This window comes from Eptesicus fuscus, chromosome 20 (genome assembly GCF_027574615.1).
Source record: "Eptesicus fuscus isolate TK198812 chromosome 20, DD_ASM_mEF_20220401, whole genome shotgun sequence".
Taxonomy (NCBI): domain Eukaryota; kingdom Metazoa; phylum Chordata; class Mammalia; order Chiroptera; family Vespertilionidae; genus Eptesicus; species Eptesicus fuscus.
Genome location: NC_072492.1, coordinates 16,182,522 through 16,207,753, shown reverse-complemented (window position 1 = coordinate 16,207,753; position 25,232 = coordinate 16,182,522). Strand labels below are relative to the sequence as shown.

The window sequence follows — 25,232 nt, the reverse complement described above, 5'->3', positions numbered from 1 at the left end:
TGACTTTAAGTCAACTCATCTTTTGCTTAGCCTTTTTAAAAAAACCAATATTTTATTTTTTAATATATATTTTTATTGATTTCAGAGAGGGAGGGAGAGGGAGAGAGCAATAGAAACATCAATGATGAAAGAGAATCATTGACTGACTGCCTCTTGCACACCCCATACCGGAGATTGAGCCTGCAACCCTGGACATGTGCCCCGACTGGGAATCGAACTGTGACCTCCTGGTTCACAGGTCGACACTCAACCACTGAGCCATGCCAGAAAGGGTATTTTATTGATTGTAGAGAGGGAGAGAGAAATCTCTATTTCTTGTTCCACTTATTTATGCATTCATCAGTTGCTTCTTGTATGTGCCCTCACCAGGGATTGAACCTGCAACCTTGGTGTACTGGGATGACACTAACCAACTGAGCTACCTGGCCAGGGCGCTTAGCCTCTTCTTAAGCAATGACATCCATGGTACCAAGGGTTTGACAGCCAAGTCACATGTTTACGAGTGCAAACTAAATTTCCATAACGGAAAGTCAAAGTGTCCCTTATGCATCATCACTGAAAAACCATCTCGTGTAGCACCTGTGGCCTGAGTACCACACCTTGGAAAACACACGCCTCGTGCTTGTGAGTCTTACGGCTGTTCACATCTTTCAGGGAAGCTCCATGCACATCTGGGAAAAGCCAATTTTCTCCAGTCTGACAGAGCCTTATGTGTGGCAGTGGCTGTGGGTATGCCTGTCACTACAGAGCAAGGTCACTATTGTGTGGCTTCCTCTTCTGGGGGCCATGGCCAAGAACCAAACTGATTTGCTGGCATCTGCCCAGATGGCGTGCTCCCAGTGAGCAGAGCTGGAGGGCACTGACACAAACCTGGCGAGGGCCTGGAGAGCAGGTCCCAGCCCTGTCACGCCCTCTCATGGCCTTCTACCACACACCAGCTCACAGGGCCACAGGCACAGGCTCAGGGCTGGGGAGTAGATGTGCGTGCCAAGTGAGATGGGGCCCACAGTGCTGGGCCCTGGCCACTAACAGTCAGTGAGGAAGGTGCTCAGGTTTCACTGGCAATGACAGTAAAACTGAAAGGGCATGCCTTTGAATGCTGGGGGTGGCTTCTCTGTGACCTGCTGGGGACCTCTCCCTATGAGTAAGTCGTTGCTGCCACTGCCACCACAGCTGGTGGAAGGCACAAGCCACAGAACGCTGGCAGGCATGAGAAATTCGGCTGAGAGGCTCAGGCTGCTGGGACTATTGCTCTCACCTCATTCAGGGAAAGTGCCAATGCTGCTGGCCACCTTCCCAGGGGACTTGGGTCATTCTCTCTCCCCCTGGGGCTGCCAACTAGAGGGTGACAGACATTCCGCTAAACTCAGCCTGGGCATTTTTAAATATTTAATTTTTTATTGAGATGTAATTGACATATAACGTGTAACGGCTTGAGTATTCTGTAAGAAAAGCACATGGTCCCCCTCTGGTGCAGTTAACAACCTTCTACTATTTCTCCTTACACTGCAGGAGCATCAGCATCCCTGGTCCTCACTGTCCCAGCTCCTGGAGTTCTCTACCCAGCTTTCCCACTGCCAGGAACGGTTTTCTCAGTATCATAGGCCCTGAAGTATCTTTCTGGGTGAGAGGGACAGAATAAGCACCGACACTGGTGAGGAAGGAACAGGGGCAATGCCATTTGTGGTGACAGGGCCTCAGGACCCTAACTGAGCTGGGCATCTATGCCACTGCGCCACTGACTCCTTTCACATCTCAGTTTTTCTGTCTCCAGAAATGACACTCCAGCCTGGTTTGCCTCTAAGGAAGTGGAACTGACTGTCAGTTTTGACCCTGTGTGAACGAGCTCCTAAGACCTTATTCCATCAGACCTTGAGAGCTGGCAATAGGCAGAAGGGCCTTTAGGCCAGTTGGCCAAGGGACACTGGGGGCTAGCTGAGCTACTTGTGTGTTCTGATGACAGGACAGAAGCAAAATCTAGGAGTAGGGTCAAGGGAAGCAGTCCGAGTTCTCTGAGCTCTGGCTCCGGGCCAGAAAGGTGAACAGAGGCCATAGCCTCTTAGGGAAGTGGCAGCCTTGTTGGTTCCCCAGGGGTGGGGTGGGGTCAAGCTGTTTGAGGGTGGTCAGAGCTGTGCTGCCATCATCCGGTCCCAGGGACACCCGCAGACAACTTCCCTTAACCTGGCTCTGCCCAGTGAGTCACCACACAACTGCTTCCTGTTCCCCACATGCCCTCATGGAGTGAAGGAGATAAAATGAAGCTGATCCCTCTTCTCCTGGGGTACCAGTGGGCCTCTGGGGGGGAGGGGGTCATACCTGGGTCATTAGACTGACCCAGTCTCCTCCAAAGAAGGGCAGACTAAGAAAGGATCGGGAGTCTGCAAGCCCTTTCTGTGGGTGTCTGTGTTTCCGGCCCTCTCTGAGTGGCGGTGTGTGTGTGTGTGTGTGTGTGTGTGTGTGTGTGTGTGTGTGTGTTTAGCATTTGCCCTCCCAACTTTTCCAGATTTTACCCGTCAGATTCCTGGCAGCTGTGCGCGGCGCCTGTGCCGGCCGTCACGTCCCATTCCGATCTCTGGGTCGCACGGTGAGAGAAGGACACAGGATGCGCAGGGAGTGAAAAAGTGATGTCGGTGGGGAGAGAGCCAAGTCCCCAGTCACAGCCATGGGACGCTTGGGGAGAAGGGGAAGCATGCTGCTGTGGAGTTCAGAGGCCGGTAGTGAGATTTATTTTTGTTTGTATGAGTAAAAAGCTGCAGAAGCCTCTGGTAGGGGGTGAGGGGGGCGCAACTGGAATGCTGTGATTCAGACAGACTGGCCCTGGCCTGGAATCCAGTGTGCTGACCTGGAAGGAGAGCTGCACAGGAGCTTAGACTGGCTACAGTGGTCCTAGGACTGTGAACTGGGAAGTAGGGACAGCTTTAACACTTTGAATCAGACCGGTGGCAATAAGGACTAAGTTGTCATAAGGTGTGAAAGAGAAAAAACTTAATTCTGTTTCTGGGAGGTGCTAAGTAACCAGCTTTCTCTGAAGTAATGGAGTGTCCTTCAGCAAGCTGGTGGGGAACTGGGAGAGAGAGAATCCACAATAACATCCAATGAGGAAACTAACAACTGTGGGTTCCCAGGAGCGGCTCTTTTAGAGGCTAAATTCCTTTTTTTTTTTTTAAATTATTTTTATTGATATCAGAAAGGAAGGGAGAGCGAGAGATAGAAACATCAATGATGAGAGAGAATCATTGATCGGCTGTCTTCTGCACACCCCCTACTGGGGATCAAGCCCGCAATCCCAGTATGTGCCCTGACCAGAATTGAACCTGGGACCCTTCAGTGCTCAGCTCTATCCACTGAGCCAAACCGGCTAGGGCTAAATTCCTTCTTCTAGACACTGGGGATGATTTGGGGATGCTAACCCATTGAAAACTGAGACACTCAGAATTACAAATAAAGGTAATGCAATTAGTTCACAAAGGAATTCTGGGACGTGGAGACCGGTTCATAAGACCTTAAGTTTTCCTTCTCCTTAGGGCTCCACAGGGAGCATGGCTGCTTCCTTTCTTCTACAGGGCAAGGGAATAATTTACTCCTGGGCCTCTCTGGGCGGGCAGAGCAGTGTCTTCACCAGAAACGAGTTTTGTTAACATAGCAAATTTCCAGTCACCTTGTATGTGAAAGTATCTAGCAAAGCGGCTGATACATGTATTAGCAGCTTAACAAAGCTGTTTCCTTTCTTCCTGCCCTGCTCCATTTTCCAACTTCTATACAGCCTGGAGGGTAAATATCTGGGGAAACCACTAGGGAGCAGAGCTGGAGGGGAAGGGGCCAGGCAGAGGGCTGTTCATTTCTATTATGAGACTCCTGGTACTCTTGTTGTTGTTGGTTTTAACTACGTATTGGTACTTTTTAAAATGAAAAACGGAAATGAAATAAAAAATAGGAGTTGGTAAGATAACCACGAATAGCACAGGAGGCAATTCCTTCTTGAGCTGCAGAAACCAAAGGGAGCAGATACTGCATTTGCTACAGAAAGCAAGCAGAGCCACCAGCCTCCCCGGGGAGCAGGACACTGAGCATCTAAGTTTGGGTGCTCACGAGAAAGTTGTGTTTAGGATCCCTTCTCTGGAGGTCCAAAGTCAGTACCATAGAGCTTAACATACACTTCCTTTCTTTAAACTTTTATGTATTGATTCTAGAGAAAGAGAGGGAGAGAAACTTTGATTTGTTGTTCCACTTATTTATGCATTCACTCGTTACTTCCTGTATGTGCCCTAATCTGGGATTGAACCCAAAACCTTGGTGTATTGGGACGACACTCCAACCAACTGAGCTACCTGGCCAGGGCTACTTGGTTTCACTTTTTTAAAAGTATATATATTTTTATTGATTTCAGAGAGGAAGGGAGAGGGAGAGATGGAAATATCAATGAGAATCACTGATCGGCTGCCTCCTGCATGCCCCCAACTGGGAACCGAGCCCGCAACCCAGGCATGTGCCCTTGACCAGAATTGAACCTGGGACCCTTCAGTCTGCAGCCTGACGCTCTATCCACTGAGACAAACCAGCTAGGGCTCATTTTTAAAGTTGTAAGTATGATGACTTGCTTGCTACTTCTGATTGTTTTATGAGGACTGATCTTATTTTCAAATTAGACTGTAAGGAGCTTAAGGAGAGCTGCCTTTTCTTATAGTTTCTTTAACAACATCTTGCATATAAATTGATATGCATAGGTACTCAACGGGCTAAAATCACAGAATCTCAGGGTTGAAGGGCAGTTTAAAGATTGAATTTTAGCCTGGTTGGCATGGCTCAGTGGTTGAGCACTGACCTATGAACTAGGAGGTCATGGCTTGATTCCCAGCCAGGGCACATGCCCGGGTTGCGGGCTAGATACCCAGTGTGGGCCTTGCAGGAGGCAGCCGATCAATGCTTCTCTCTCATCATTGATGTTTCTATCTCCCTCTCCCTTCCTCTCTGAAATCAATAAAAATATATATTTTTAAAAGATTGACTTTTATCTAACACTTGTTCTGAGAATGCCTAAGAAGTGTGCCTTTTCTTTTTTTTTTATATATATACTTTATTGATTTTTTACAGGGAAGAAGGGAGAGGAATAGAGAGTTAGAAACATCGATGAGAGAGAAACATCAATCAGCTACCTCCTGCACACCCCCTACTGGGGATGCGCCCGCAACCAAGGTACATGCCCTTGACCGGAATCGAACCTGGGACCCTTCAGTCCGCAGGCCGACGCTCTACCCACTGAGCCAAACCGGTTAGGGAGTGCCCTTTCTTGATAGTAAGGGAGTGACAGGGCCTGAGCATGACACCTCTGAACTTGCTCCAAGCAGAAGCCTAAGTTGTTCCAGCCAACAGGCTGCCAGTTCTGTGAGAGAATAGAGCCTTGTGGGTGCTGGGGAGCCAGGGAGGCGAGAAGCTGAAGCAAACCGGAGGCCCAGGACACAGTTTGCGGAGAACCTGGAAAAGGCTCTGGAACGGGTTCGAGTGAGGAGGGCGGTTGCCCGACTCCACAGGCTGATGTGCTTTCCTGCCCTGGCGTGAACGTGCCCCTGGCCTGGTAGTGTGCACTGGCTCCCACCCTGCCTCCGACAGCTAGGAGCCAGGGCTGAGTGTCTGTCTTCCGCTAGCTTCCATACAGGTGTGGGGGGCTCTGTGCATGCCCCATTGTTCCACAGTGCCCCCCCTCCAGCTGGGTGGCAGCGTGAATGGGCTGCAGCTATATTTAGAGTAAAACTCCTGGGGCCATCACAAAGGAGTGACTGCATCTTCAGGAGGGTGGGTGGGTGGGAAGGGGACAGGGGAGTGAAGCTATTTTCAGAACACATGTCATTGCTGGCTACAGAGCAAGACTGTGGCCATAATGCGGAGGGAAACAATAGCTGTGGCCAGAGGAAGAGCCTGTTATGTTTCAGGTGGGATGTTTGCAACTGCTCAGGAAACCTGACCCCGCCCGACAGCAGCACAAATCACAGCAAAGCTTCATGGAGGCAGAGAGGAGGCGGGGGATTCACAGGGCCAGGGCCAGTACGAGGTGCCAAGAGGCCACGCCTCATGCCTGGAGGAGGATTTTCAGTGACTGCTTTGCCCAGGGGGCCTGCTTAGGAATGAAACACTTCTGACCAATTTCCCAGACAAACTATGTACCCTGCTGTGGTCTCTGGACACCTCCCAAGAAAGGCAATGGGAATGAAAAGAACTGGGAAGGTGGGAAGTGGCAAGGTGGTCAGAACCAACCCAACATGAAGACAGCTGTCTCAGGCAACAGGCAAAGCCAAGGCTGAGCTCGAGAGGGTGACCTCAAAGCCCGGGTGGGCGGATTTGGCCCCCTAGCATCCAGGGGCCTGCCTGGGAGCCGGGCCTCCAGCTGCACAGGCCCTGAGAGCTGCCCACACCCCTTTTCTGACCTCCAGTCGGCCCCACTTACCAGCCTCTGTGCAACGCCGGAAGCAGGGAAGAACAGGCTGCGAGGTACGGAGGGAGGCCAGGCCCCACCTCCCCCAGCCCCACAGATGAGCTTGGGACCAGGGGTCTAGGTTCAAGCAGGGAAGTGGGGGTGTGGCTACAGCTCCAGATCTCGGTTGGACTTTATAGCCGTCATGGGGGCCAGGAGGATTTTTTTCAACCCCATCTTCATATCCCCCTCCCCAAACATGTGTGGTTCCTGTTTTGCTGCATCTGTAAAAGGCGCTGGGAGCTGGGGACTTGCCTTACACCTCTCGGTTAACACCCCTGGAGACTGATGGAGTTCAGAGCAGTGTAATTTACAGCCCATCTCTCCCATCTTAATTCACTCGATGCTCTTCTCTTCCTTATTGTATTAGTGTGACCCAGGTACCTGCCAACAATAATGGCCTCTCTAGCTAGGAGCCTCTCCCCCACTCCCAGGACAATTTATACCTTTTCCTTGGGATTTTCCCCCCTTAAAGTAAACAAAAAGAGGAAAAATAAGAAAAGGTTAACATGGGTTTGGAGCGCTGCAGCCCCGTGGTTCTGGGCAGGGAGCCAATGGCCCGAGGGCACACACATGTGTGTGCTCTCCCAGAAGGGCCTTCACCGGCCCTGTTTTACAGCCACCTCGGCACAGACTCCAGGGTTCACGCATATGGCCAGACAGATGTGTCTGGCTTACGTTCAAGGCTGGAAAATGAAGAATTATGGAAGTGAAGGGCCCCGGGCATTAAAGTGGGGGGGGGGGAGAAGGGAAGGGGGGAATTTTTCCTCTGCTGAGAAATCCTCCTGTGGCTGTGAGGCTGGAGGAAGAAGGCTGACAGGAGGCAGGGCCGCCAGCAGCGGTTCATGTGGGGCCTGTTCTTAAAGGGGCAACAGCAACCCCAGCCTTGGTCAAACCACAGCAGGCCCTCAGTGCCTGGGCCTGAGCAGCCTACTCTAAAGGAGGTGGCAGGGAGAACAGGCTTTCGGACAGGGGCAGTTGCTGGCACCGGAAGTCAAGTTTCATATAAGACCTCCTATTTGTAAGGTGCTGCTTGTCCCTGGAGAGGCAGAACTGAACACGGCGCTCTAGACAAGGCCACGTCCCCATAGCATATGCTCCCACAGCATCCTGTCCTTCTCTTTTGTAACAATGCTCACTCACTCTTCAAATCACTGGCTTCTCCACTCCACTGTACATGATGGGATGGGACATTTGTTCCCTCCTGAGCCCCCTGACCACCTTATTAAACTGAGCTGAAGATAGGGTACCCTATTCTAAGGAGTTCCCAGTACAGTGGAGGAACAAGTCCAGAAATAAGTGTAATATGAGATGTGATGTAAGTGTCACACATGAAGTATAAATCAGTGCTACAGGAACACTGAGCAGAGAGAGATTAAGTCCTCCTGGGGGGAATCAGGGAAAGCTTCACTGGGGAGATGGAGTTTCATCTGGGGATTGAAGGAGGAATAGAATTTCAACAGGTAACAGGAAATGTGGAGTAGGAAAAGGGAACAGCATGAACGAAGATCCAAGAGTGGGAAAGGAGAGAAAGGTAGTATTGTCCAGGCTGGAGGGCCTCAGTCTGGGCAGGCACTTTACATGCACTGTCATTCTAAGGTCTGAGGTAGGTGCTGCTACCACTTTCGTTTTATAGATGAGGAAACAGGCTCAGAGAAGTTAAACAATTTGCCCAGTGTAATAATATATAGATACGGGCTCAAGGGGTTTGGGAGGAGGTTGTGAACACACAAGAAAGCCTTGAATGCAATAATAAGGATTCAGCCAAGCAAAGGCTCTGATGATTTCTGAGCAGGAGAATGGCTCTTCTGGGAAGAGAATGACGAGGACATGTAAGATGCACTGGAGGCAGTGAACGCGGCACGCAGGCAGTGGGTGGGCTGCGCTATTGCAAGAGGTGCCATTCACAGTCTACAAGGTAAGCGGCACCCCCTGGAGTTGTGCGACACAGAGGCCTTGACTGCTATAACCCAAGTTAGTACCTGGCCTAGACTAGCAGTAGTGGCAATGAGAATAGAGAGAGGGGAATAAATGAGTGAACAGATAGATTTGATTAAAAAAACAAAACAAAAAACAAAAAATGAAATCAGACCCAAGGGGTTAAAACCCAGCAAGGAATTTAAGATGATGCTCTAGTTGCTACCATCTATTAAGTTACTCAATGAATACCTGCTGAGTGCCAACTCTATGCGCTGAGACTAAGAAGTAACAGAAAGAAGGAGACCAAGCAAAGAATAGTGATGAGGAAGCCTAGGTCAACAGAGAGAGAGATGAGGGTTCACTTGTTAAACTGAAGCTGGGGGAAGGCAGCTTCAGGGTCCAATGCTACAGGGAAGTTAACTATGATGGGTACTGAGACTTACAAAGGCAGGCACTTGGGGACTTATGACACAGATTATATAATTGCTGAGTGCAGAATCAAGAAATGGAGGTGGTGTCCTAGCCGGCTTGGCTCAGTGGATAGAGCGTTGGCCTGCGGATTGAAGGGTTCCAGGTTCGATTCCGACCAAGGGCACATGCCTGGGTTGCGAGCTCGATCCCCAACTGTGAGTATGCAGGAGGCAGCCGATCTTCTCTCTCATCATTGATGTTTCTATCTCTCTCTCCTTCTCCCTTCCTCTGTGAAATCAATAAAGAAATATATATTTAAAAGAAAAAAAAAAAGAAATGGAGGTGGTGAGTATAGGTAGAACTTTTGGTAAAACCTATGGTGAGGAAAAAAGAGCCACAGAACAGGAAGACAGACAGCGTGAGGATGAAGCTGCTTAGTGGGTCACAACAGAGACCACAGGAGGGCTGAAGAGGCAGCCCTCCCGGGGTGGATGGTGCTGGCAGAGGGATCACACACTGGGTTCCAGTATGCAGGGGACATGAAAATATCTAAAGAACGATGGATCCCAACTGATGCTTATTCCCTGCTTAGGCCAGGAATGTATGATGGGTGATTAGAACAATATTAGACCACAATGACCATTTATAAAGCACATTCTGTGTGCCATGCACTGTGTGTGCTAAGCACTTTACATGGGCCTGTTTTTGTAGGCTTCACAGCAATTCTAAGAGGTAGGTGCTGTTACCACTTTCACTTTGCAGACGAGGAAACAGGCTCTGAGAAATTAAACAATTTGCCAAAAGTCACAAAGCTATTTAAGTGGTGGAGCTCAGACCGTGGTCAGGTCTGCTTGACCTCATGCACTGAGGCCTCTGCCAAAGGTGAGGGGTGTCTGAAAAGAGCTGAAAACAGATGTTCCTAAAGGGGCCTGATACCATGCACACAGTTAAATGGGAGAGCGTGACTGGCTCTTCCCTGTCTGTCCTGAGCCCTGGATAAGAGGAAGTGAGCGTACAATGCAAGAAGGCAGACCTGGAAGAGCCATATGAAAAACTTGCTGGACAGGCTGAGTGGCTCGGTTGTTGGAGTGTACCAAAAAGGTTGCAGGTTCAATCCCCAGTCAAGGCACATACCTAGGTTGACAGACTCGATCCCCGATCGGATTTGATCCCTGGTCGGGGCAAGTATAGGAGGCAACGGATAAATGTTTCTCTCACACTGATGTTTCTGTCTCTCCCTTCCTCTCTCTAAAATCAATAAGCATGTCCATGGGTGAGGCTTAAAGAAAAAAAGGAAAAGAAAAGAAAAACTTGCTGGAAGTGGAGGTATGAGTCCACAGAGGGCTGATGGTGGAGGAATCCTCGTGAGGCAATCAAGCAGTTTCTCTCTGGGAAGGTTTAGAGGTCTGCAGAGTGGCTTGGCCATCACACTGGGAATCCAGATAAGCAGACTGTGGCCATGACATTCTCCCTCCTGAGAACAGGTGTTCTCAACAGAGAGTCCCTGGCCTCTCTGGGAGTGAATGGATAAGGTTCAAGGAGAACTTCAAAACTTAGGTTCCAGGAGGAGGGAGCCTACGGGCACTCAATGTGCTATTAGAACTTAGTGACAGAAAAAGAAAACAGGGGTTGGAACCAGACATGTGAGACTCTTCCTGAGACGATCCTGCTTACCCCTGCTCTGTACTCACATCCCCTCATGCCCCTGATGGGAGCCACCCTCCCATGCAGGCCCCACCTGGATCTTTTCTTGGCGACGCTGCTGCTCGGCTATCTTCCTGGCCAGGGCCAGCTTCTTGGCCCGAAGCTCCTTGATGTCATCCTCGCCCCCGCTGCCTTCAGCCTCTGAATCTTCTTCAAAGTCTTCAATCACCACATCCTCCTCCTTTGGGTGGCGAAACAGGCCAGGAAAGAGAGGATACTGTGAGCCCATGACACTTACCAGACCCACCTTTCTATCCTTCCCGCACCCCCACTCCATGCTTCTTTAGACCATTTCTTACAAAGGGCCCCAAGGTGTGAGTGGTAAAGAGAAGCTGTTACTCCCTTCCCCCACCAGTTGCTCCCTTTTGTACTCTAGGACTCTTTCTGAATGCCAGAGTCAGAGATCCACACGATCAGTCCCTCTCACACAGATAACTTTCATGCTTCTACTCACAGCTCTTCATTCTCCTTTGCCCACATTCACAAAGTCAAAATTTAGGTCTATTTTCATTTTAAAATCACCAAAGGGGAAAACAACAGAGAAAGTTAAATCACCCAATTTAAATCTAATTCATGCTAATAATCTGATAGGAATCAATTCTGGCCAACAGCTGGGAGTTAGGCATGGAAGGTCCCTTGCCCCAGACGGCGTCAGGGAGCAGATGCTGTAGCTCAGCAGACCTTGCCCTGCTTTCTTTTTAAGACCACAGCCTGGTGTGTCAGGGCTGGGCCTTCTTATAGGAATTCACATGACATGACCTTGCTCAGCTGCCCTACCGGAGCTTGGGCAGGCTGGGAGATAGCTGCTAGCTTAAGAGTCTCCTGCAGGCTGGTGGAGACTTCCCCAGGGATGGCACCTCCCTGCTTGCAGCTTCAGCTCTCAGAAGCCACTGCTCCCCGGGTGGTCCCAGGCTCCATTCCTCTCTCTCACTTTTGGCCTTGGTCAGTAGAGAACATGCAGCTGCCCAAGAAGCTTCCTTTGAGGGACAGGGTTAGCATGGGTAATAGGGAGTGATTCAGTAGGAGGAGATTTCTGTGTTTCTAACTCGATGATAATGATGACAATGATTATGACAATAATGGCTACCATTTATTGAGAGCTCAGCACTGGCCAAGGACAGGGCTGTTTTTCATGTATTAACTCATTTAATTCTCACAATGGCCTGAGAAATAGATGCTGTTATAATCCCTATTTTATAAATGAACAAACTGAGGCTTAGAGTTAAACAATTTGCTCAAGGTCACAAAGCTAGTAAGTGACATAGCAGGGACTCTAGTGAGTCCAACTCCAAAGTCTGTGCTCTTACTAATAATACCAACCAGCACAGGGGTGGGAGCCTAATCTGGACGGTGAGCCCAGATCCATCCTGGAGTGGCTCGGCTTCACCAGGTCTCCCATAGCCCCACCGAGGACTGTGCAGTACACCCTGATCTCTCCCCTAACTGCCCATATCCAGATGATACTCCAGTGGAGTCTTGGCTGAAAGTGGAGTCTTGGCTGAAAGTGGGGTAGTAGAGTCTAGGGTGGAAAGACAGGTGCTTCGGTAGCTTCCCTAAGGAACTAGACTCTGTTATCTTCGTGAAGAATGATGCTTGAAGAAGTATCTACCTCTTCTCTCCCAATCAGCTTAAGTCACTCAGTCTTGTAGTCTGAGCACAGATGAGATATCAGGATGGGGCCAGAACTGCCACTATCCTAAGAGGTCTCAGGGGTCTGGGTGCTGTCTGCACTCATCTGACAACCCACAGGCTATAGTGTCACATGGTGCACTTCCAGAGAGACCCAGGGAAGCAGGAAGACACTACATATTTACTTCCTTGTTCATGGGTTAAACTGGACTGGAGTGAGTGGAATAGGATGCCTGACTGGCCCATGAGGGAACGTGGCCTCTGCCTGCTCTGATCAGGATACACTGGGTTATCATGGGGCTCTGAGTGAGCTTGACTGAGGTCAAAGGAGGGTCAGCAAGGCTTGTCTGAGGTTTGCTCAGCTCTCACAGCAAACGAGGAAGTTCAGGGTTATGAAATTACACAGACCTGGGTAAGTAGGGTTTCCCAGGGGCCACTAACATACAAGGAACTCAGAAGGCTCGTGGGAAAAGGAAGAAGTGGGCAGCGTGGCATGGGTCACAACCTTTGTCTGGTTAATAAGATTTGAAGGAGAGTGGGGGCACCGCCAAGGTCTGGGACCAGAGAACTGGTCTGTAGGAGAGAAAGAACTGTGGCTCAGCCCCTCTCTCTGGGCCTCACTTGCCTAACTTGCTTTGGCATTGCAGGCTCCACTGGCCAGAGGACATCTCTTACAGCAATCCTGGAGAACTAGCCTTGCTGACCTTCCACGGCTGCCTCAGCCTCCTGGTGTGGGTGAGATAACTGACTTAGCACTGCCCCACCCATGCTTCCCTACACAGTACCCAGGCTTGGGTGGCACTGCTCTGTCCCGCCTGAAGCCTGGACACCCCGATGGCTTTAGCAACCCCACTGTCTCCTCCCATGCTGACAGCTCATTCTTTCCCATTATTCCCAGCCCAGGTTTCATCTGGGGAGTCTGGAATCGTGGGCTCAGCTTTATCCCTGGAACCACCTCTGTCCTGGAAGCTGAGCCTGTATCATCAGGGGTGGGGTGGGGTTCTCCAGCTATTTTAATGAAGCCAGTCCAAGACTTTGCTGCTCTGAAGACTGAACCAAAGGTGGCCACTCTATCACTGTTTCAGATCACAAACGACAGCTTCCAGCTGACATCTGGCTTCCCTGGCCTGTTGCTGATTTCATCCCTGCACCCCACCCTGCTCCACCAGGCGCTTGAGACTCTTGCGGGCCAAATGACTGTGCTGGCCTACGGGTGACCTGGCCTCTGGCTGGAATTGCTTCCGTCCCTTCCTTAAGTCCCACGTTCCTTCCCACCTAAGTCCCCTCTGTCTTTAACACTGTGGGGTAAAAAGAAGGTAAGAATCAACCATCAGGCAAAAGTGAGCTTGTGTGCACACACACCCAGACAGAGTTACCCACACCCAGACACACAGCAGGGCAGCTGGCAGTGATATTAAACACACACATGCGCCAACACCGCTACACACTCACATTTACTCAGAACCCACAGACGGCGGGGAAGCTAGAAGCAGCGTTCAACTTAAACTGACACACAAGCCCAGGACCGACAGACCCACGACAGCAACTACCCCCAGAAAGACACATACATACATGGCAGGGCAACTGCCAGTGAGGTTTAGCAGGGGTAGGCACACAGGCTCACGCATGCTCACACTAGGGCGAGCGCACACGGTTTAGAGTGAAGCAAGGGCTACAGGAACAACCAAGGGCAAACAAACAAGAGAATTCCTTAATCACATCAGGATGTGCAGGAGGGAGGGAGGGAGGGAACGAGGGAGGGAGGGGAGCCGGGGGAGGGGTGATTTTCCACACGGGGCCAGCAATGTCAGCTCTTCCTGTACGTGTGCTAGAGGCTGGAGTTCAGGCCTGTGCTGCGCTGAGCTCCACACATCTATAAACTTGATCCTCAGCCTGAACCCTAACACCCCCCTCCACTCCCTTTCCTAAGCCTCCGGAGCTGCACATTATTAAACTCTTTCTTTCCCTCCCTTCTCCAATGCAACATTAAAAAGAAGCATCTGGAACTCGTAGCAGAGATGGAGGCATTGGGGTGGGACTGGCAGGAAGGGGCACCAGCAGAGTGCACTCTTGAGAAGTTGGCCGGTCACGTTAACATCGACACTGCTCTGAGTGGTTATAAATAACCAGGGGTAGAAGCCGAAGCCATGGGCAGAGCAGGGCTGGAGGGGGAGGAAGGGGAGCCTTCCCTCTGCCACAGCGGGCTCTTCCCGCATAGTACCTCATCTTCCAGTTGTTTTCCCTCTTGGCTTCCCATTTCCTTTCCCATGGTGTCTGGGACGGGTGCCACTGACACATATTTTCCACCCTTGAATGCCAGCAGAGGCTCTTCTTGTCCACAAAGGGCTTCCAGAAAATACTTCAGCACTGTGACCCTTTTGCAGTCGGCTGCAATAACCTACAGGGCAAAAGGGAGAGAAGAAAAACAGCCTTTTCTGAAAGGGAAGATGAAGATGAGGAGACACTGTTGGCTGCGGAGCACATGAGAAATGTGTTCACGTTGCTGGGCAAGGAGACAGAATGAGTGTGCGGTGTGCGTGCATGTGTGACATGGTGAGCAAGGGCCAAGGGGTGAGGACCAAGATCTTCTAAGGGAAGAAAGTCACTACGGTCTCTCCTTAGGTCATCTTGAGGGTAGCAGACAACCCCAGAATCAATGACAGGTATCCTCTGGGGTTGTGCCTCCCTCCTGCCTCCCGAAGTCCTGATAATAAAAAAGACTAAATTAAATTCTTTTAAGTTTGGTACCTAATTGATAGAAGGAAGGGTGGAGTGCCAACCACTGGCTTTCACAGAACACAACTTTCTGGTACCCCTCACAGCCACTCTCCATTCTTCTCCAAGCTCCCCTCTCACCAGACTCCCAAAAGGAGAACTTTCAGCTGAGTGCAAAATGAATGATGAGGGCTTTCTTGGCTGTTTCATTTCAGCCAGATCATTTTGGGCTTCCCCTGGCGGGTTCTGCCCCACCTAAGAGCTTCTCATACTCAGAGACTGGGCTCAGGCAGGAAATTGTTGTCAGAAGGGAGACAGGCAAAGCAGGTGGGGGTGTTTCACCAAAGCTCTGCTCCTCCAGGGTTCACGCCATCCTGCTCCCATGTGGCCACATCAGCACATAAGCCAGTGCTGTCAGAGAAGCTGGGGCTGATTTAGCTGAAATGAAATTCAATATATTGAGCAATCGTCAAATTCGTAAGTGTCTCAGATAAGTCTCCATAGTCACCGTGTCTGGAGTCCTTCTCCTGTGAGACCACACACACATGGTGGCCTCACCTGCAAACCCATCTGCTTTGCTTGCACTCCCTCATGCCCTTTTCTCCATCTCTGGCCTCTGGGGTCCTCTCCTCCACATGAAAGGGCACTCACCAAGGCAGAGGAGGGGCCCTACTTGATCTGAAGCTTGGAAGCTGCTGAAGGCCAATCCATGCAGGGAAACACTTCAGTGGTCAGATATGCCACAGGGTGGCAGCCCGTTCTCATCATCACCGATTCTAGCCCATACTGAGTGTCCCCTGCCCCCTCAAAGCTTTCCCACTCCACAACACAAAAGGGAATTCTATGTCTGAATCACACAGTAAAGTATGAACTTGGAGTCTGTCTTTGATTGTTTGCTCACTGTTTCACAGGTGCATTTGTTACTCCTTCACTCGAACAATAACTCCACTGGTGGCAAAGACTACATCTCCTAAGCTCCCTTCGCCAGGGAGTGGGGCACACAGGAAGCTCACAGTAAGGACGGACAAGCACAGAGAAACTCGGCTGAGTACCACAAGGAGCCACGAGGCAGGCATGATCCCTGTTCTCTGGACACTGTGGAAACGAGCACCACTCTATCGCAGGTGCTCTGTGACTCCATCCTCTACCCCCTTTCCCAGCAAAACCTGCTACTCTCCCTGCCAAGGAGTGGCTCCTGCTCACCCTCACCATTGGTCCTGGAATCACTATGGGCCTGAATCCCAGGCTATGCACTTCAACTACCTCCACCTGAGAGACTAACCTAAAAGGTGCTCAGCTATCCAGATAAGGCTTTGGAAAGAATAGCTGTCTTGAGCTTGGGGTGCCTGGTCCTTCCTTGAAGGAGGAAGGAAGCTCTCCTTGGACCAAGGCAGGTAACCATGGATTCCATTGCGTGTATTCAAACATGTGATGAAGAAGGCTAGAAATACAGAAGCAGGGGCTAAAAGGCATTAAAGAACAGAGCTGAAATGAGTAATAGCCTGGCAGGCAGCACGCACAGTGGCCTCCCTGAATCCCCAGCCTCACACTTGCAGAGGAAACTTCTGCATTTCCACAAGACTGCCAGTTTCCTCTCTGTGGTCTAATTTTAACCACCTTGTCGTTACAGTGTGTGTCAGCCACCTGACCCCACTATGACCTCTGACCTTATGCCCCAGCTACTGCTTGCACTATGGAGAATTATGTAATGGGTCCAGGACTTTCCTTTTCAGTATGAGGCTGCTACTGCTGAATGGCGAGGAGGTGGGGGTTTAGGGGTGGGAGGAAGACAGAGAAGAAGTTTGCCAGGGTCCTTGGCATCACCTGGATGGTGAGAGGTTATGCTGGCACTCCTGCAATGTGCAGCAGAAATCTACCCAGAAGAGGAGAGTGTGCCCGTGCGTGTGTGCTGACAGGAGGGCAGGAAAATTCCCGCTGTTAGAACATAGGCTGGGTGGCATTCTGAGTGGCTCAGGAAGTGTGCAATTCCTGGCCAAGAAGGAGAAAGACCACATGTGTGGATGTGGATTCCTGGAGATGGGGATTTCCAGGGCACAGCGGGACCTAGGGATGCAGACATCCTGAGCCTGCCTGCACACATCCTTAGAGGATCACTGGGAACTGTCATTCACAGAGACTCAACAGCAAAATGGAACGCCCCCCTCCCAATAGTGCCTTTCTCATTTTCACTCCTTTAGAAGCACCTGGTTTCCCCCGAGATTTTGTTCACTAGGGCCACTAGTCCCTCCCCAAAGGGCAAGGGCACTCTTGGCTGATTCTCAAAAGGGCGTTGATCCAGTGGGGTCTCTGAGCTGGTTGCTAAGAGGCCTGAAAAGGATTCTACCTGTCTGGAGAAAGAAAAGTCACCCAACCTTTTAGAAGAGGGTCCCTGTTCCTTTGCAATCCAACTAGAGGGGACCAGGTAAGATTGTACACAGTCTCCTTATCTTTCTAAAGCGCACTGTGGGTGTAAGACATGGGGTTCTAGCTATTCAGTAAATGGGGAACCGAGAGGCACAAAGTCTAGGGCTTGCCCAGGGGCACAGAGAAGCCTTCTGTCTCTAGCTTGCTAGTCTGCCAGCTAAAGCATTCTGCTTCATGGTAGGAGAAATGGGCCTGGAGGGGTGAGGACCCAGTTCTCTTGGCCCTACAGTTTCACAGATTGATGGGAATATTCTCGTAGACAAAGCCTCCAGCACTTGAATCTGGGGGACAAAAGTTTAAATTTGGTTAATAAGAGACATCATGATGGAAGAAGCCCTTCAAACCACCCACAAAGAGGCAACTCCAAGATAATCTTTGGCTGGCCCAGGAGGCCTTCCTGGTAGGAGAGGGGTTAAAGCTAGGCTCCCTGCTTGGAGAGGAAGGAGTCCAGATGAAGCGTATGACATAATCCCCACAACAGCTCTTTTCATGAGTATATTTTTCCATCCTGTATCAATGAAAAACAGAGAATGTAAGTGGTATGTACATTGTAGCTCTGGGCAAACTCTGGATTCTCTAGAGGGGAAGAGAGCTGGGCAGCATGGTGTTCCTTCCTGGGCTGTTAACAGGTTGTGCTGGACCGGGGCTAGAGGTGGGGAAAAGGGCTGCTGGCTAAGGAGTACCCCAGGAAACCCGGGACCCTGTACCTTCTCAATGGCAGTGATAGCCCTTCTGGAGGGAGACTCACTGCAGAGATTATTAGGAACACTAGAATTAATGGACAAAATATCTTACATAAATCACTCCAGTCAGCTTTGGAAACAAAACTGGGGCTTTAGGTCAGGGAAAAGCTGAAAGCAAGGCACCCAGAGAAAGCCCCTTTTCCTTCTGAGGACCATCTGAGGCAGCGTGTTCCATCAGTGGGAACTGAAACCTCTAGCTTCAGGGTTCCAGTTATCACCCGATCAGGTCCACACGCAAAGAACCAAGCAGAAAGGAAAACTGAAAGTGAGATGCGGCAAGGCGGTACAGGAGCCTGGCCAGTCCCAGGCTCAGTTCCTTAGAAAGACAGAATGTGAGCATGCACAGGGGTAGGTGGAGGCTAGAGTTAAGAGGAAGGTTAGGTCTTGAGGGAAGAAGGAAAAAACTTCTAGGTCAAGAGAGAAGAGGGAAGGCAGACTGAGTTACTGATCTTGGGAACCTTAGGGAATGACAGATAAGCCAAGAATGGAGTTCTCTGAGAACTGGTGACTCTCCACAGCCACTCAGCAGAGGGCATGCCCAGCTTGGGCAGAGATGCCCAGGTTGAAACAGAAAGAGAGATCTAAAAAAAAAGAAAAAAGAAAAAGAGATCTAAGCTGTCTTATGGAAGACAGGGGAGGAGCACCAGGCACCAGAGTCTGCTGTAGTCTGAGTTGTAAGATTTAACACACACACCTCAGAGCAGCCATGGGGAAGGGAGGACACCTCCTACCACCACCCCTGGTCTAGCAAGGGAACAGGAGGCAGGGTCAGAGAGTGGAACCAGGCTCCTCTGGATGCAGACTCCAGGGAATGAGGAACTCTTTTATCTCTATTGGGTCCCCGTTTTCTCCATACAGACCTCCTGGAAGGCATGAGCATCATAGTGGATGGTTAGATTTTTCAAAATTTCTTTTTCTGAGCTTTTGATTTGGAGGAAATCAGAATTTAAACTTGCATTATCAGCCAGTTCTATTTTTTTTTTTTTTTTTTTTGTCTTAGAAAGTCCTGCTTGTTATTGCTCCTCTGGTTAAAGAGAAAAATCACACGGGTTTTCCCCTACAAACTCAAGTTTACAGGTTGTTTTTCTTGTTTCTCTAAATGCAGTCAATTATTCTCACATTTGTTGAACCCTTCAGTCAAACTTTATAGCTTGTTAATTTTACAGAATATCCTTAGAGCAAATAAGATGCAGACAGGAAAGTGAAGTCTTGCTGAGATTATTAAGAAACCTTAAAATAGCCTACAAATCCACAACCAAGGCTGGTAAAATACAAGCTGTTTGGCTGGTTTTTGAGGTCAATTTGCAATGGGTTAATTATCATCTTCAATGAGTCAAGCCTACATTATTGGCTACAAGAAACTGAACTCAGATGAAAGTGTTTTCACAAACTGGGAACCTCTAGTTATGCACAACTCACTCTCACAGGAGACTGAAGGGTGGGTAGGACAAATCTGTAGTGGCCAAGGGTGGGTCAGCCTAAGAAGAGGCCTGCCAATTAAAGTTCAGATCCAGGGAATCCTCTGGAGCTGGGAAGACAGAGGAAATGCTTTATTCACATTCCTAGGGGGAGGGGCTTCCAGGTGGGGAGCAGACTCCAGGGGCAGGGGGAAAGCTGGCCACAAGGATGAACAATCACTCTGAAGACAGAGGCAATAGTTTACTACAGAGACAGACATTGGCAGCCTCCCTGAAGTAGAATGGAATTGAGAGAGAGTTAAAAGGGCAGAGAAAGGAAGAACCAATGCAGGGGCCGAATGACAAAGGCATCAGAGGGAGAGAAGACATGGGTACTTGTGCCAGATGCATATCCTGACAACCCCTGGGCATACTGTCCAAGGAGATCAGCTCAATCAGCATTTCACACTTTCCCTATCCCTGCTATAGCAGGACCTCATTTCTATGCAAGACAGCTAAGCATAGGTCTCTCCCTCAGTCCCTTTTGATCCCCATCTCCAGACCCAGCCCTCCCTAGTTCTATAGTTGGTCTGGGCTAGCTGAGGGGTCAGTGGGTCACAAGATGAAATGCTAACATCACTGGCCAACCTGTAGTTGTCACACCATTCCACGTGTCTGGTCCCAACAGCTGTGTTTCCTTCTTAGCAGAGGCAATGCGGGCCATTACAAATCAGCTGGCAATGTACAGATAGATGCCTGTTCAGAGTGGTATGCAGCCTGCTCAGGCCACCCATATCCTGCCTTGCTTCCTAGAAAGAGGGGCCCGGGAACTGGCAAATGGTTGGATGGGAAGACTTGGCAGTGGGGGGAGAGAATACGCCCATAGTTTTATTGAAGATTCCAAAAGGTACAGGTACTTGGCTACTGAGAGGGAGATTATGTTCACACTGGATAGAGTTGGGAGACAGAGGAGTTGTGGAGTACACATTAGCAGTGAGAAGGTAAGTACAGTAGGAAACACAAATCCATTCTGGAAGAGGCAAGTTGAAGCAATACAGGGAGCTGGGCTTCATAGTCAGGCTATGAAACTTGAACCTGAGATCAAACCTTAACTGCCACTTACTAGCTGTGTTTCCTTAGATAAGTTACTTAAAGTCTCTGAGCCTCTGTTGCTCAAGTTGTTTGTGAGGTTCAAAGGAGATAATGCATAGCAAATATTTAGCAAGGTGCCTAGGCCCAGTAAGTGCTCAATAAATAAGTGGCTGTTATTTTCTTTCTTCCTTGCTGCGTCACTCTGCTCAGAGGCAGGAGGGGCACTCTGCCTAACACCACTGAGATGTGTGGAAACCAGACTCAGAGGTAAGGAAGGAAGCCTGGGGCTGGCACACAGCCTAGGGCTGAGGGGAGAGGCCCTGAATGCTTACCTGCATGTTGAAGCTGCTGAAATATTTTATTCAGAGCTAAGGTGTTGGATCCAGGCTGCTGGGCAGGCCACTTGGTGGAGGGAGGACCCAGCTCTCTCTAGTTGTCGCTCTTCCTAATTCTCCCCAAAAATTCCTGGACTTACCCAGAGAGGCATGTATTTTATAGGACTCTAGAGGCCCTAAGGGTCTGGCCTTTAGGACAAGCACGCCAGCAACGCTCACATCATAAATAAAACCCTGTAGTGAACATCACAATTGCTTTGCCCACCTGGTCCCTTCATACTGGGGTGTATGTGTGTCTTTGTCTTTATTAATAGTATCCTCCTTAAACAAGACCCTGCTGCATCCTTGTTCCAGGCCTCTCAATACAAGAGAAATGATGAGAAAAATTTCCAGTGAGGCATTTTCTACCCACCTGTATTTTCTGAGCTTGGACCTTCTGAACAAAGCCAGATAGGAGTCTGGGTTCTCCTGGGCAGAGTACAGCTTGCTCTTCTTGAACTGTTCCCTCACAGAGAGAAACTATTCTCTTCTAGAGCGCTGAGCTCTGGCTGTACGAGCAAGGTGAATTCTTAACAGTGAGCGTGTCACAGACAGCAAACTATAGGCAGCAGTGGATTGGACAGGCTGCAGTCCAATCTGCTTCCCCTGCAGAGTGCTCTGAGAGCAGCCACCCAAATTGGCAGGGTTAGGGGCGGATACTGGCACTGCCAACACAAGCCTTTCAGGTCTGGCTGGCTTCAGCTGGTCTGAAACCTGGAACACAGGCGCTGGGCCCTCACTCACTGAACCAGCAGGGGAGGCTACGAGCTCAGCCCCTGGGGATGAAAGCCTTTGCATCTGTCTCACTTTGCAAATATCCAATGCAGTCTGTTTCCATACTGCCAGTTAGTTTTGGGCCAGGAGCACTATATCCTGGGCTCTAGTTGCTCTGAGCCACATTCTTATTTTTTTTTTTTTTTATTTTTTTAAATATATTTTATTGATTTTTCACAGAGAGAAAGGGAGAGGGACAGAGAGTCAGAAACATCGATGGGAGAGAAACATCGATCAGCTGCCTCCTGCACACCTTCCACAGAGGATGTGCCCGCAACCAAGGTACATGCCCTTGACTGGAATCGAACCCAGGACCCCACCGCAGGCTGACACTCTATCCACTGAGCCAAATCAGTCAGGGCTGAGCCACATTCTTATTTGCCTTCTGGACAGGCAAGATCAGGAGACCACCCCTTAGACTTCTGTTTAGGTTTCTTCACCAGATTTGTTTCTGGTCTTATTTTATGTGTGTGTGTGAGATGCCCTTTCTGAGACATTGGCAGCATTCAACACAGTCAGTCAACATTCAATTCAACAAATATTTACAAAGTGCCTACTGTGTGCATTAGACACCTTCTAGGCCCTGAGGATTCAGTAGAGAACAAAGCAAAGTCCTGTGGCTCCAGTGGGGGGGGAATGTGACAGAAATGTCACCTCAAAGCCTCCCTGTATCAAAAGAGAAATAGCTCCTCCCCCCACACCCATACATTACCTAAAGCACTCAGGAGGGCAGAAGTCTCATTCCTCTTCTCTCAAGGGAAAAGGAAGAGGAAGCCTGAGGGGAAGAGAAGCTCCTTGTAGAGACCTGGCACACCCTCCTTTATCCCTTTTACACAGAAGGGTCCTGAGGAAGTCAGATGGGGCATTCCCTTGGGCTTAGCCTTGCTACAAGATTAAATTCCAACTTTTCTCAATGCTTTCCGTGATCTGGGCAAGCTCTCTAGCACCCACCTACCCTCCCCACTTGTATATTACCACTCTCACTTCTTGCTATTATTTCCTAATTCTCAACTCCAGGCCCCAGGCAACCTGTTCGATATTCCTTTGCATGCCATTTGCTCCCCTTAGACTTAACAGATTATTTTCCTAACCTACAGTGACTTCACCTTTATGCAATCAACTCATTCCCTTATCTTCCTTTAAGTTTGATAAAAAGCCACCCCACCCCCTTCCCATCCACACATTTTCCCTAAGGCTCTAAAATGTGACAGGGACTGTTAGACATTCTGGGCACACAAGAGAGAAACAAGGCAGATCTTGATTTCACAGAATTTTCAGTCCAGAGGGATTCTGCAGTAACCTGACACTAACCTCTTCCAAATGCACAGCTGTCCTTTCAGCATCTATGGGTTAGTCCCACACTTCCTTCATCTTCTCTGACCTCACAGCAGCCCTCAACATCGGTATTACTAATAAGCCAGAGAGTTACTGATCATTCAGAGCCACACCAGAACCTCAATATCATCTCCCAGTGATCCAACCCTTTCTTGACTATTTCAGGAGGAAAAGGATTCAAGACCCCGAGGAAGCTTTTAAAGCCACAATTACTTAATGTTTAAGAAACAAATAAGTAACTTTTATTATTACCTAACAAATGTTCCCCGTTAACCTTCAGTTCAGACCATGCTGTATGAAAGGTCTGCTACTGCCTTGAATCTACAAGGGGGCTCACTTCCTACTAGGGAACCCATTCCGGTTTTAACTTTTCTAAATTGATAAAAATGTCTGTCCCTTTTAAACCCCTATCTGCCTCCCAGTGCTTCTAATTCTGTCCTCCCTCCGGGCCACATAAAAAAACCTCTAATTATGCTTCTACATGACTGGTCTCAAATTATTTGAAGTCTGCTGTGTTATACCTTCTCTAGGCTAAACAGTCCCACTTCCTTCAACTGTTCCTCACTTCAACTGTCTCCTAAACATCCTGCTTATTTTTCACTAAGACTTTCACTGAGACTACTGTGTCTCCTGTAGCGAGTGCCCACATGTGAGCTGGCGGCAGAGAACAGAGTGGAACATCTCCTTGTTCCATTCTCGATACCTTGATTCTATGAATAGACTAAAATGGCTTTGGTTTTGCTATTCACCACCTTGCACTAACACATTGTGAGCCTTTAATGAACAAATTCCCAAATTGTTTTCACATAGGTAACTAAATAGTATCTCCCCCCACTAAGTGCAAAAACCCCACTAACTAGTCCCTTTTATAACAGTCCTTCACTGAGGTATCCCGCATTATAAGAAACCCTATTATTTAGTACTAGAGGCCCGGTGCACAAAATTCGTGCACTGGGGGCGGGGGGGGGGGGCTGTCCCTCTTCCCAGTCTGCACCCTCTCCAATCTGGGACCCCTTGGGGGATGTCCAACTGCCGGCAGTCGGACATCCCTCTCACAATCCGGGACTGCTGGCTCCCAACCACTTGCCTGCCTGCCAGCCTGATCACCCCCTAACCACTCCCCTGCCAGCCTGATCAATGCCTAACTGCCCTCCCCTGCTGGCCCAATCACCCCCAACTGCCCTCCCCTGCTGGCCCAGTTGCCCCCAAATGCCCTCTCCTGCCGGCCCAGTTGCCCCCAACTGTCCTCCCCTGCTGGCCTGGTCGCCACCAACTGCCCTCCCCTGCAGGCCTGGTCGCCCCCAACTGCCCTCCTCTGCAGGCCTGGTTGCCCCCAACTGCCCTCTCCTGCAGGCCTGGTTGCCCCCAACTGCCCTCCCCTGCTGGCCTGGTTGCCCCTAACTGCCCTCCCCTGCTGGCCTGATCGCCCACAACTACCCTCCCTTGCCAGCCATCTCGTGGCAGCATCTTTGACCACATGGGGGCGGCCATGTTGTGCAAGGGTGTGAGGGTCAATTTGCATATTACATCTTTATTATATAGGATTGTGCTGCATGCTACTTGCTATGTGCAGCTGACTTTCTGGATAAGGTTAAGGTTATGCATTTATTTTTTCTTATTTGATTTCATCTTGTTATGTACTTTTCATTGTAACCTGTAAAGTTCCCTTTGGATCTTAAATTTGTCATCTGAGAATGTATTCCCTCTCAAGTTCAAGACATCCATAATTTGATCTGTTGATTAGCTTATGCTTATCAATATCTTTTCCCATTAATCTATCCTATTTTCTCTCCTAAGTAAGTTTCCTAAGGGCAGACAATGTAATTTGTATGTACATACACACAGAAAATCTATCTGCAGCATACACTATGGGTATTTGGACAACGTGGATGACTCATTGTGGGAGGCAAATGGCAGCCTCAGGACCTTAGGACAATTCCAGGGGACATGATGATCATGGAGAGGTGCTAACCACATTGCCTACTATGTGAATCATGCTCCTTGGGTTGTATTGCACACAGATACCCTGGACAGATTCAGAGATGCTACTTTCTGCTTTAGGTGGAGTTCCCCATGAAGTTTGGGCTCAATAACTTGGGATAGGTGCTCTCTTTTGACAAACTGCTTTCAGAGTTTCTAGTTTGAAATAAGATACCACAAGAAGCCAAGCTCTGGGCATATCACACGTTGCTGTAAGTAGAGGCTGTTGCCCCAGGGTAAGGTATAACACATCTCAGCAAGAGGTGAG

The 25,232-nt window shown here is 49.5% G+C and overlaps 1 protein-coding gene across 2 annotated transcripts in view; it reads right to left on the bottom strand.

Moving 5' to 3' along the window:
* Window positions 1–25,232, bottom strand: part of SMG6 (SMG6 nonsense mediated mRNA decay factor) — a 219,430-nt gene that overhangs the window by 9,211 nt on the left and 184,987 nt on the right. For both annotated transcript variants that reach the window (XM_008147894.3, XM_028155061.2), the window contains exons 14-15: window positions 14,352–14,528; window positions 10,536–10,682 (exon numbers count right to left, since the gene is read on the bottom strand). In XM_008147894.3, the coding sequence (XP_008146116.2) occupies window positions 10,536–10,682; window positions 14,352–14,528 (324 nt within the window). The remainder of the gene's footprint in view (window positions 1–10,535; window positions 10,683–14,351; window positions 14,529–25,232) is intronic.